Source organism: Eretmochelys imbricata, chromosome 3 (genome assembly GCF_965152235.1).
Source record: "Eretmochelys imbricata isolate rEreImb1 chromosome 3, rEreImb1.hap1, whole genome shotgun sequence".
In the NCBI taxonomy this organism is placed as follows: domain Eukaryota; kingdom Metazoa; phylum Chordata; order Testudines; family Cheloniidae; genus Eretmochelys; species Eretmochelys imbricata.
The window spans coordinates 81758022-81771765 of record NC_135574.1 but is presented as its reverse complement, the minus strand read 5'-3'; the positions used below and the strand labels follow the sequence as shown (position 1 = coordinate 81771765).

At 40.1% G+C, this 13744-nt stretch overlaps 1 protein-coding gene across 1 annotated transcript in view; it reads right to left on the bottom strand.

The window, feature by feature from the left end:
* Nucleotides 1–13744, bottom strand: part of CRYBG1 (crystallin beta-gamma domain containing 1) — a 153005-nt gene that overhangs the window by 17610 nt on the left and 121651 nt on the right. The window contains exons 15-19 of the mRNA XM_077812884.1: nucleotides 11002–11128; nucleotides 10775–10807; nucleotides 8198–8310; nucleotides 7721–7850; nucleotides 2920–3059 (exon numbers count right to left, since the gene is read on the bottom strand). Of these exons, the coding sequence (XP_077669010.1) occupies nucleotides 2920–3059; nucleotides 7721–7850; nucleotides 8198–8310; nucleotides 10775–10807; nucleotides 11002–11128 (543 nt within the window). The remainder of the gene's footprint in view (nucleotides 1–2919; nucleotides 3060–7720; nucleotides 7851–8197; nucleotides 8311–10774; nucleotides 10808–11001; nucleotides 11129–13744) is intronic.

The window sequence follows — 13744 nt, the reverse complement described above, 5'->3', positions numbered from 1 at the left end:
TGAAATCAAACTTAGCCAGCAGTGCCTGGGAGTTAGCTATGTGGAACTGTCATCCCTACAAAGAAAAGACCTTCCTGTCCAGAAGGTCCAACCTTTTGACCCCTTGTTTGGTAGGCTGGATTTCTGCAGCTGTTGATGAGCCTGCTCTGCAGCTGCTGGAACCACCAGTGAATTAGGGGCTGGATGCGTAAACAGAAAATTGGTCCCTTTGGCCGGCACAAAATAGCATCTCTCGGCTCTTTTCGGGATGTGGGCACATGATGCGTGTGCCGAACCAGCCTGGGCAGTCTAACACCAGTATGGCCTTGTTTATAGGAAGGGCCACCCTGTGGCTCAAGGATCTCCAGGAAATGATGTTGGGGATCCTGGACTTCCTTCAACAGAATTTGCAGGTTGGTAGCCACCCTCTCTAGATGGTCTTGGTACCGCTGGTGATCATCCGGCAGAGAGAGCAGCAAATCATAACCGCCTCATTCAGTGACAAGGAGGCTCCTGTTGGAACCGGTGGTACAGATTCCATGTCTTCCTCCTCGTACACTGACAGAGGCTAGCTGGCGCATGGGGGAGGAATGATAAGACTGGCAACAGTGCCGGATGTCTGTGGTACAGATCCCAGGGTCTTCAATAGGGCTAAAACCTAGACCAATGGACCCCAAAGAAAGCAGTACCAGGCCTCCCTGAGGGGGTCACAGCTGGCAGGTAAGGGTGCCTCGGCTCTCTGTCTAGGCTCCTGCATGGCAGTGGAGATGTTGGTAGGACTATGTCCTGGGACACCGCTGAGTCAGATACGGCTCTGTCAGAAACGGCAGAACTGTTGGTAATGGAGGACCCCATTCCGATGGATGGAGCGGGGGCCTCTCCTGTAATAGCAGTTCAGCCTCAGGTGTAGCAATGTCCTGAAGAATGGATGGGCCCGAGAGGAGAGGAGACTGCAAGTAAGGCAAGATCACTTTCTCCGGCATCAGGAATGTCTCTGTATGTCCTGTAGTCCACATAATGCCCATGGAGACTCTGGAGGGACAAGGTTTAGTCATCAGAGCTGGCGAATGGGATATGCAGAGCCACACCCATGGATAGCTGCTCCATGCATCCGGACACTGAGATCACCAGTGGAACAAATGGATCCTACTTCTTTGCCTTACCCTCCAGGCAAAGGGGGGGTCCCTTTCGGCACAGGTTCCAGGGGATCCAGATGCAACATCCCGACCTGGTATGCCTCGGGGACACAATGCATCTCTTATGAGCAGTTCTCTGTAGGGACGTGCTCTTATGCCCTCTAGAGTGTTTCTTACTGTCCTGGTAGGGCTTGTCCTTGGGGTTCGGTGCTGGCGGCTCTGCAACATGTCTCGTGTTTGGGAAGCAATCTGAGTCAGAGGAGGCCGCTGTATGCAGGGGTCTTCCTGGCCAGGATCAGACTGAATCTGGGGCCTTAGTCTCTTCCATCAGGAACTTGCAGAGTCGGAGCTCCTGGGCCTCTATAGTTCTGGTGAGAAGGACTTACAGATGCCGCACCTCGCCCAGACAGCAGAGGCACCGTTGATGATCGACACTGATGGAAAAGGAATGAAGGCAGGAGACACAGTTCTTGAAGCCTGGGCATAGTCCCAGGGTAGAGAGGGGTTGTGTCCCCCAACCGGGGAGGTTCTGTACTAGCTAGACTACACTACACTAAACTATCTTAACTAATCTATAAAACTATGAAAACACTATTTACACAAGCATACGACAACTCTCTGAGATAAGAGCGAAGGAGGAATTGGTGTTCCTATTCAGGCCATGTGGCAGTAAGAGGGAACTGGAGTGACATCGACCCACACTGCCCCTTATGCCCTCTCTTTGGGGCACAAGAGTACATGCCGCACGTGTGTGGGTCAAAAGACACTACCTTGGGAGAAAACTTCCGGACGCAGGCTCATGGAGCGCGTGCGCACCCCACATGTGACATACACATAGGAACCATCACTCAAAAAAGAAGGGACAGATAATAAAAAAATATCATAATGCCACCATATAAATCCACGATACACCCATACCTTGAATACTGCACACAGTTCTGGTTGCCCCATCTCAAAAGAGATATTAGAATTGGAAAAGGTACAGAGAAGGGCAACAAAAGTTATTATAGGGATGGAACAGCTTCCATACAAAGAGAGATTAATAAAGACTGGGACCGGTCATCTTAGAAAAGAGACGAGTAAGGGGGAGATATTATAGACGTCTATAAAATCATGAATGGTGTGGACAAAATGCATAAGGCAGTGTTATCTACCCCTGAACATAACACACGAACCAGGGGTCACCCAATGAAAGCAATAGGTAGTAGGTTTAAACAAACATAAGGAAATACTACTTCATGCAACACACAGTCAACCGGTGGAATTCGATGCCAGGGAATGTTGTAAAGGCCAAAAGTATAACTGGGTTCAAAATAGAATTAGATACATTCATGGAGAGTAGATCCATCAATAGCTATTAACCAAGATGGTCAGGGACGCAACCCTATACTCTGGGTGACCCTAAACCTCTGACTGCTAGAAGCCGGGACTGGAGAAATGGGGATGGATCACTTGACAAATTACCCTGTTCTGTTCATTCCCTTTGAAGCATCTGACACTGGCCACTGTCAGAAGACAGGTTACTGGACTAGATGGACCACTGGTCTGATCCATGTGTTCTTATATAAATATTTTATATGAATTTACGGCCTGCTTCCTACAAGGGGCAAAGCACCTTCTAGTCCAACACAGTCATCTTGTAGTAAGTAGGCCCTGAAACTCTCTTGACTCAGTAAATAGAAATGAGATTATCAATGTATTGCAGAGTAATACTCCAATGGGATATCACTTATCTTCTAAGTATTTTTTACATTATTTCATGTTTAAGTAATTTCCAGAGAAGCAAAAAGTAAATGTAACTTACATGCCACCAAAAACTTGGACAGAAGCTATTCGAGGATTGTATCCTAGGAACTGGAGATTTAAGACTTCTGTAGTAAACTTCATTTTCTTCCCCTTGAAACCTTCCTTTTCAAAGAGGGCTATGCTTGGCTCAGAAAGCTCCTATATTAAAAAAAAGGGTCCTATTTAATACATGTACATCACTCCAGAACATTAAGCCACAAAGACTCTTTGCACTCTTTTGCTTGAAGATTAGAAATTCCCCAACCATCCTTGCTCACTGGCAGCAGCTTACTAAAAAACCACAAACCCCCCACAACCCACGCACACACTTTTTGCATGCAATACACAAGTCCTTGTGACAATGCATATGCACCAATTTGTATGTTTCTACGCACACATCACAATGATGCTTTCAAACAAATTTTAATTAAACTCATTGGACCGATCAGTTGAAAATCACTGGGGAATTCTGATTTTCAAACCCACAAGAAAAAGCAGCTTTAAAATGATCTTGAAGGCCTAAAATGTTGATAGAATCCCCAGCTCTCCCCATGATGAACTGTCACTTGAGTGAAGCAGTAGTCACTCACACACACACACACACACACACACACACACACCCCTGTCTTGTTCTTAATTCCTCTCATAGGACATGATGCTTTTAATCATTCACTGGACTAAATCCTCAAGATTTAGATGAAGGTTTCTAACCATCAGAGGAGTGAAGTTTTGGAATAGCCTTCCGAGGGAAGTAGTGGGGGCAAAAGATCTATCTTGCTTTAAGATTAAACTCGATAAATTTATGGAGGAGATGGTATGATGGGATAACATGGTTTTGGTAATTAAATATTCATGGTAAATAGGACCAATGGCCTGTAATGGGTTTTAGATGGGGTAAGATCCAAGTTACCTGGGAAAGAATTTTCTGTAGTATCTGGCTGATGAATCTTGCCCATATGCTCAGGGTTTAGCTGATCGCCATATTTGGGGTCGGGAAGGAATTTTCCTCCAGGGCAGATTGGAAGAGGCCCTGGAGGTTTTTCGCCTTCCTCTGTAGCATGGGGCACGGGTCACTTGCTGGAGGATTCTCTGCTCCTTGAGGTCTTTAAACTACAATTTGAGGACTTCAATAGCACAGATATAGGTGTGAGGTTTTTTTTGTAAGAGTGGTGGGTGAAATTCTGTGGCCTGCGTTGTGCAGGAGGTCAGACTAGATGATCATAATGGTCCCTTCTGACCTAAATATCTATGAATCTATGAATCTAAGATTAATGTTTCTGAGATCAAATACATGACATTCACCCCTTCCCACAGAGTTGTGCTCCAGAAACTAAACTCTGGGGAGGGGGTTGTTTTAATTATTATATATCTAGCCCTTTTGATTGCAGGGAAAACTTCAAAATACAAATAGAGTGTAAACCACAACAGTGAGAACTGCCTGTGTCTGCAGAGAGCTGAAACAATAGTTTTGAGAGCTGTGCATTGCCCCATTCATTTCAAAAACAGTGCCCTGTGAACTTGAACAGCTAAATGGGACTAAATCAGGGGGCCCAGATAATCTTCATCCAAGAATATTAAAGGAATTGGCACATGAAATTGCAAGCCCATTAGCAAGAATTTTTAATGAATCTGTAAACTCAGGGGTTGTACCGTATGATTGGAGAATTGCTAACATAGTTCCTATTTTTAAGAAAGGAAAAAAAAAAGTGATCTGGGTAACTACAGGCCCATTAGTTTGACATCTGTAGTATGCAAGGTCTTGGAAAAAATTTTGAAGGAGAAAGTAGTTAAGGACATTGAGGTCAATGGTAAATGGGACAAAATACAACATGGTTTTACAAAAGGTAGATCGTGCCAAACCAACCTGATCTCCTTCTTTGAGAAAGTAACAGATTTTTTAGACAAATGAAACGCACTGGATCTAATTTACCTAGATTTCAGTAAGGTGTTTGATACCGTGCCATATGGGGAATTATTAGTTAAATTGGAAAAGATGGGAATCAATATGAAAATTGAAAGGTGGATAAGGAATTGGTTAATAGGGAGACTACAGTGGGTCATACTGAAAGGTGAACTGTCAGGCTGGAGGGAGGTTACCAGTGGAGTTCCTCAGGGATCAGTTTTGGGACCAATCTAATTTAATCTTTTTATTACTGACCTCGTCACAAAAAGTGGGAGTGTGCTAATAAAGTTTGCGGATGATACAAAGCTGGGAGGTACTGCCAATTTAGAGAGAGACCGGGATATCATACAGGAAGATCTGGATGACCTTGTAAACTGGAGTAATAGTAATAGGAAGAAATTTAATAGTGAGAAGTGTAAGGTCATGCATTTAGGGATTAATAACAAGAATTTTAGTTATAAGCATCAATTAAAAGTAACGGAGGAGGAGAAGGACCTTGGAGTATTGATTGATCACAGGATGACTATGAGCCGCCAATGTAATATGACCGTGAAAAAAGCTAATGCGGTCTTGGGATGCATTAGGCGAGGTATTTCCAGTAGAGATAAAGAGATTTTAGTACCGTTATACAAGGCACTGGTGAGACGTCACCTGGAATACTGTGTGCAGTTCTGGTCTCCCATGTTTAAGAAGGATGAATTCAAAGAGAAGGGCTATTAGGATGATCCGAGGAATGGAAAACCTGTCTTATGAAAGGAGACTCAAGGAGCCTGGTTTGTTTAGCCTAACCAAAAGAAGGTTGAGGGGAGATATGATTGCTCTCTATAAATATATCAGAGGGATAAATACCAGAGAGGGAGAGGAATTATTTAAGCTCAGTACCAATGTGGACACAAGAACAAATGGATATAAACTGGTCATCGGGAAGTTTAGACTTGAAATTAGACGAAGGTTTCTAACCATCAGAGGAGTGAAGTTTTGGAATAGCCTTCCAAAGGAAGCAGTGGGGGCAAAAGACCTATCTGGCTTTAAGATTAAACTCGATAAGTTTATGGAGGAGATGGTATGATGGGATAACATGATTTTGGCAATTAATTGATCTTTAAATACTCATGGTAAATAGGCCCAATGCCTTGTGATGGGATGTTAGATGGGGTGGGATCTGAGTTACCCAGGAAAGAATTTTCTGTAGTATCTGGCTGGCGAATCTTGTCCATATGCTCAGGGTTCAGCTGACTGCCATATTTGAGTTCGGGAAAGCCTGATGCATTAGGTGCTACATGGGTAGAAGGTGCAAGTGAAAAAAATGTAGAGACTTATGGGAGAAGCGGGCAAAAGGGTTATTGAGACGAACTGGGATCATTGGAAGCATGGCAAAAAATATGACCAGAAAAATAAATACCTGAAATAGAAATCTTACAGCTTTGCAGAATTATGAAAATGAGCTTTACATAAACACACATTTTTGTCTGTTGTTTTTTACTTTGTATATTGGTTTGCCATAACACAGATATTATCAGGTAGAAAACTGATTGCCTTGCCTAGTTCATCATCCCATCAATGACCTCTACGGAGAAGCAAGCAGCAGTGCATTGAAGCAAATAAATGGCATGGAATTGCTTTATACTATACTTATCTGCTAAGCCTCACATGACCTGTGGTAGCACAAACCTTAGTGGTGTTTATGAACTTTAACAATCAACAGCTGCCATTTGTTTGTTTTGTCAACAGAACACCATTATTCTCCTTCACAAAGTAAAAATTTTCCAAGAGTGAGTTTATCCTTCTACGGTCGAAACAGGCATATAAAATACAAATGATAGTTTACACTGCAATGTATAAAAGCTCTCTACAGACTAGACTATTTTAATTAATGGTTGATAACAACCATTATGCATGTCCAGGACCATTCTATTTATTTTTAACAGTATCTGCATCAGCAGCATGGCAACGGAGTGGAGAAAGTATGACATACACCTAGGGGGGCTCTTTTCCTGAGTTTATATTGTACCTCAAAAGGCGCCATAGGGGCTAGTAATGACAACTACATTAGAGCAATAACAATACTGTCAAAGAGTTACGTGAGTATTATAATAGCCAAACCCAACGAAAAGGAGCAACAGTTTACTATTTCTCTTCTAAAATTAGTACAAACAGCTGGTAGTAGTAGTTCTAGCTTCTCACTGGATTCTTGACAACATTTTGTTTAAATTTATGTTAGTTTTAAAATGTATTTGCATGATTCTGCAAATGATCTATTGTAATGATCTATTATGAGGTTGAGTAAACTCTTAACAGACCTATTAAAGGGTAATGAGTGCAAATTAAAATGACATTTGATTTCTCATTTGCTATTAAAATATTAATTATTATTCTAGTACCAGCAAATAGGAATAATTAAAAAAGCTTATAAATTCCATATTGCCATAGAAATATAGAATTCTGATTTTTGAATACATGAAGTGCTGAACCTTCTTTGGAAGAATGAACCATTGAGTGAGTGAACAAAAATGGAATTTTCGTGATTATGACGACTGCACATTGTAATTAATTTAGTTCTTCTGAAGTTGCATGGTTGAATTCCACTTTTTATGCACATACAGCATGGACAGCAGCAGGGAAGCTTTTCCACATTGCCCCACCAACATGCTTGAACCCTAACTTGGAGATGAACAGCAGCAGAAAGCAGCAATTCAGTTGCTCTGCCTATGGCATCGTTGACTCCTTTATTACGACTGCTATCAATAATGATGGCAGTTTTTGGTTCATGCACTGAGACCAACAAACTCATTATGCATAGCTACTGAACAGTAACTACTTGTCCCTTTACCACTTGTACTTCACTGTCCTTTATGTAGTTGCAAAAATGAGACGTTAAATACTCCTACTGCGTGTGTATTTATTCAGTTATTCTTACAATGTTTATAACATGTAGAGATTTAAGTCTTGTTTGGGGTGGACATCCCATTGCAGTCAGATTAGAATAGGTTCCTTCTTCTAACACATACTGATTACCAGAGAAATCTTCTTTATCATATGCAATCCAACTGCAGGAAGAGAAGGAAAAATCTAATAACTAAAGTATTCCACTCATAACCAAAGTTCCGTCAATGCTCCCCAATATTCCTTAGCATGTAAACAATCATTTTTAATCACTCTGAAATATTTTAGCGGAAATAAGCTAGTGAGAGAAACATGACAAACTTTAGAGGTATTGGAGAGTTAAAAATTCACATGATGAATTGCAAAACTTTTTTCCTTCCATTTAACTCCACAGTTGGTATGTGAAACTGGATCCTTCACCCATTTCCAATTTCAGAAAGTTGGAATATATTTTTATTTTAAATTTTTTACCATTTCAATTATTTTGCAATAATCATAATTCCATGCTTACCTGCCGCCCAAAACTTTTGAAGACTTTGTAGCAAATGAATCGTCAATATAATTGGTATTTTTCTCAAATATTTGGCTGTTACCTTTGAATTCTGGCTCTGAAAATAGCTGGACCTTTAAAATTATAGTGTACATATTAAAAGGATATTGTATAATAATGCATTCAGCACTCTTTAACTAGGTAAATCAAACATTACTTCCATCCATGGTTATATTCAAATGCATTTAAAAACCCGGAATCCTTCAGTTTTGCAACATTAACATATTTTATTATCCACGAGTTACTTTTCTGAAAGATTGCCAGGTAACCAGATTGAAAATTACTTTCTGCAGTAAATAATTTAGCAACATACAAAACAGTTCAACAACTACTAGTAAACAGACATAGACTGTTTAAATATATCCCAGATTAGATTTTTAAAACTTCCTTGTAAGGCAAGATGGTAAATGGTCTATCAAACTCATCTGTCCTGGTTCTTTAGTCATATTCTTAGAAATACATTTTCCCTTCCCCATCCATATCAAACTACCTGATTTCTCAGAATATAAAAGTTTTGTATGAACTTTGTAAGCCACTCAGATACCACAATGATGGGTGTGGTATAAATTCCCAGATGAGACAGATAGTATTTGTACTGCTAGAACTATAGTTGTGTCAACACTTATATTACAAACCCCTTTATCTTGTTTAAAATTTCACCCTAGGCTGAAAGCCAAACACACACACACACACAATGAATTAATAATTCATATTAATTACTGTATGAGGATAGTTGATCGCATAATTAAATCTGATCACACAGGAATCATCCCTATCATAATAATTATGCCAAATTTATTCACACTTAAAAAAGATACACGTCCAGGCATGTAGAGATTTCCCACAAGAGGAATATCATGTACAACAGAATGTGCCCCCGAACGAAACATAGGTCCAGTGTTTCTTACCTCACCTAAGAATCTGTTTAGAAGTATACAATATGCAGGTGTAGACAATTTAAAAAAAAATGTGCATGGGGCTGGGCAATAAACAACCTTGAGGTATTTCTTTCCCCAAAAGCTATAGACAGCTGTGAACAGCAAGGCTTTGGTAAGGCACAATATCAGTTAAGCCTTGTTTAATATGATTTGCATCCTTCTCCCCCCGCCCCCACATAGGGTCATAACTTTGTACTGTATTCACCATTTAGGCTGAACTTTTTCAAGTTTCATCTGTGCCATGATTTTTTTTTTTTTTAAATTAAAGGAAGGATGACAACAGATTTTTTTTTTTTTTTTTTTTACAATGGGAAAAGTGTAAAATCTGTAATCTCACTAAACAGGTAATTATCCTCTGCATATTCAGAGTCATATCTCCTTGCATGAGTGACAAAAAGTTAAGATTTTACTACTCTTGAAACCATTAAAGCCCTATAGATCTAGGAGAGAAAGACACACCTAGATTCTCTGGTAGCTTGCATTCCATCAACAGAATTGTTAACTAAAGCAGGGAAGGGATAGCTCAGTGGTTTGAGCATTAGCCTGCTAAACCCACGGTTGTGAGTTCAATCCCTGAGGGGGCCATTTAAGGATCTGGGGCAAAAATTGGGGATTGGTCCTGCTTTGAGCAGGGGTTTGGACTAGATCTCCTGAGGTCCCTTCCAACCCTAATATTCTATGATTCCATGAAATTCTAATTACAGGGCTATTTCTGCAACCTCATTACCCTCAGATTATGGTCGGCTACATCTGTGTAACCCCACTGAGGACATAATTTGAGAGTATAGAGGTTGCAAAATTGTGAATGAGGGTACTAATCCATCAAGCTATTTTCAATGCATATTGTCAGGATGCTGAAAAAAGTTGAAACACACAAGCAGCAAAGGAAGAGTTAAGACTGTACAGGCACATTACCTACTGTCAAAGGTAAGTTTCTTCTATGTTCAACAGGTAATGTTAGCTAACACTAAACTTTATTTATGGATAGAAGGAGTTTCTATTTAACCCCCACTTTTTCCATTCACTTCTAACATTTTTCTTTTGAAGTTTTAACTTGGTGGGCGCTGAATCCATGAGAAGAAACTGTGTTAATTTCTGAATATTAACGCTGCATTAAGTCCACAGAAATCAGGAAATGCTGTATTAACTCTGCATTTCCTGATTTCTGTGCTTAATTTTTAAATATCTGATATTGCACCAATAACCCCTTTGCTCCTGAAGTTTTTAAATGCTTGAGGGTCAGGAAATTGGGTAAACAGCAGCAGGGTAAACGAACGGATAGGGAAAACTAAAGCAGAGATGGGGAGCTGAAGATAATGGAGTCAGAGAACATCAGCTACTCCCATAAAAAGGAACACAATGACACAAAACTATTAGTATTGGTAGTTTCTGAACATTACAGGTTTTCTTGAATTTGACAGGATGTAGTAAACACCACTCCATTCAATTATTTTGGCATCTTAGGCATTTGCTCAACTGCCTAGATATTTTAGTCATTTGATCAAATTACAATTTTGACAGAATGACTGCTTTTTAAAAATTTATATATATTATACACACTAGAATATATTTGTTTTACAAATTTAGAGAAGGACCTTACCTTGAATTTCCCCATTTGGCTATTGATGGTATCCTAAAAAGTTTGGAGGGAAAAAAACCCAAATATTAAGAGTGATGAAATAATGCAAAAAGCATTCAAAACCTTACAGCTTTAAGAACCTAAGCAAATCTAAATTTCATTAGAAAACAGGAGAAATAGCTACAATCATTTGTCAAAAATGTATAAAGTGTAATAATACCAAAAAAAAAAAAAAAAAGTTTCCTTACCGCAACTATGGGCTGAACTGAAGAGATCTTACTATTCTTGCCTCCCCAGGCCTCAATGCTGGGATACAGTCCTTTATCAAGGATGTACTGCTCTCCTGTAAAGTCAGGATTCTCATAGACTACCCACCTGAAAAAACAGATACCAAAAACTTTTTCAAAACACTGGTGAATATTCATTATTGTCTTAATGTAAGTTTTAAGAACATAAGAATGGCCACAGTGGGTCAGACCAAAGGTCCATCTGGCCCAGTATCCTGTCTTCTGACAGTGGCCAAGGTCAACTGCTTCAGAGGAATGAACAGAACAGGTTCAAGTGATCCAAGAAACAGTTAATGTTACTGATATTTCCAAAGGGCAAACTAGCACACTGTTAAAAAATCAAAATTAAAGAAATAGTACATTGCATCAACAATTTTAACCCTCCCAGTACCATGAGGTGCTGAGCCCCTCCTGCTACCACAGGTTTTACTGAGAGCAGTGGGTGTTCAGCACTTTGCAGGCAGCACTTGGAAACTTACAATATGGGGGCCTGATTTTGCAACAGGCAGCTCAAAAGAGCCATATATGGTTTGCACTTCAAAAATCTATTGTAATAAGTCATGCTTTCGCACCATGGATCTACTGTATGCGTATTAAGATTCTGGGGAAAACAAAAAGAGAAGAAATTTCAACCCTCTTCAACTTAGCTACCGCAAGCCACATGAGGCTGTATGTATTTTATCTGGCAAGATGCTCATTTGTTTTGTCCTTGATCAGAGAGAATATTTTGAGGTGTTTCAAATCTAAAGCTTTTATTATGTTACTAATTCTATAATTTTTATTTATTAGCTTGAGCTAAGAAATAAATAAGCTCTCTCTTGTAAAATGTGAGGATTTTTGGAAACAAATTTTTGCATGATGAACAGAAGCATTAAGGATACTCTGCTACAATAACATATTATGCATTTCATAAAAAATGAACCTGACTGAAGAGGATTTTTTTTACATGACATCACACCTAAACAAAAACATTTGACTCGTTTGCAAAAGTCTGCTAAGGTAAAGTGTCCTTCCTGCTAGAAAATATGCCACCAAAGGGAAGGACGTTTTCCCCACAAAATTAAATGCTAAAACAAAGTGAAATATCTTAACAGATTCAAAGGTTTTAAGGCTGCATGGGATCATGATGAGTCCAACCATATGCATAGAAAGACCATAGAATTTCTACAGCAAGCCCCTAACTTCTAGTTCAGCTAGAACATGTGTTCTAGAAAGACATCCAAACTTGATTTAAAGAATTCAAGTGATGGGGAATCTACCAAATCCCCAAGTAAGTTGTTCCGATGGTTAATTACTCTCACTGATAAAAAATGTGCAACTTATTTGTTATCTCAATATATTTAGCTTCACTGAATCTTGTCATACATTTGTCTGCAACATTAAGGAGACTCTACTATTAGATGTCTCCCCTGGATCATAGAATAATAGAGTTGGAAGGGACCTCTGGAGGCCATCTAGTCCAACTCCCTTCCCAGAGCAGGACCAATCCCAACTAAATCATCCCAGCCAGGGCTTTGTCAAGCCTGACCTTAAAAACTTCCAAGGAAGGGGATTCCACCACCTCCCCAGGTAACGCATTCTAGTGTTTCACCACCCTCCTAGTGAAAAAGTTTTTCCTAATAGCCAACCTAAATCTCCCCCACTGCAACTTGAGACCATTACTCCTTGTCCTGTCATCTACTATCACTGAGAATAGTCTAGATCCATCCTCTTTGGATCCACCTTTCAGGTAGTTGAAAGCAGCTATCAAATCCCCCCTCATTCTTCTCTTCCATAGACTAAACAATCCCAGTTCCCTCAGCCTCTCCTCATAAGTCATGTGTTCCAGACCCCTAATCATTTTTGTTGCCCTTCGCTGGACTCTCTCCAATTTATCCACATCCTTCTTGTAGTGTGGGGCCCAAAACTGGACACAGTACTCCAGATGAGGCCTCACCAATGTCGAATAGAGGGGAACGATCACGTCCCTCGATCTGCTGGCAATGCCCCTACTTATATATCCCAAAATGCCACTGCCCTTCTTGGCAACAAGGGCACACTGTTGACTCATATTCAGCTTCTCGTCCACGGTCACCCCTACGTCCTTCTCTGCAGAACTGCTGCCTAGCCATTCGGTCCCTAGTCTGTAGCGGTGCATGGGATTCTTCCGTCCTAAGTGCAGGACTCTGCACTTGTCCTTGTTGAACCTCATCAGATTTCTTTTGGCCCAATCCTCCAATTTGTCTAGGTCCCTCTGTATCCTGTCCTTACCCTCCAGCGTATCTACCACTCCTCCCAGTTTAGTGTCAGTTTAGTGATGTAAGTACTTAACCTTCTCTTTGTTATAAGCTAGATAGATGGAATTTCTTTAGTCTTTCTCTGTAAGGCAGGTTTTGAAGGCTTCAAATAATTTAACTTTTTCCTGAACCTTTTCCCATTTGTCAGTATTGTTTCTAAAGTGCAGATACTAGAACTGGACACAATATTTGAGTAACAGTCTCACTAAAATTGTATGCAGGTATAATAACATTGCCCTACTTCGATCAATATTCTCCCTTGCTTATACATCCCAGAATTGCATTTGCTCTCTTAGCCATCTCATCACACTGAGTTCATGCACTGAAACCTACTTATAAGTAAGACACTCCCCGTCTCCCCCAAGAATTTCACCATTTCACAATGTCCAGAACAGCAATTTTCATACCATAGTGCATTAAAATATGGA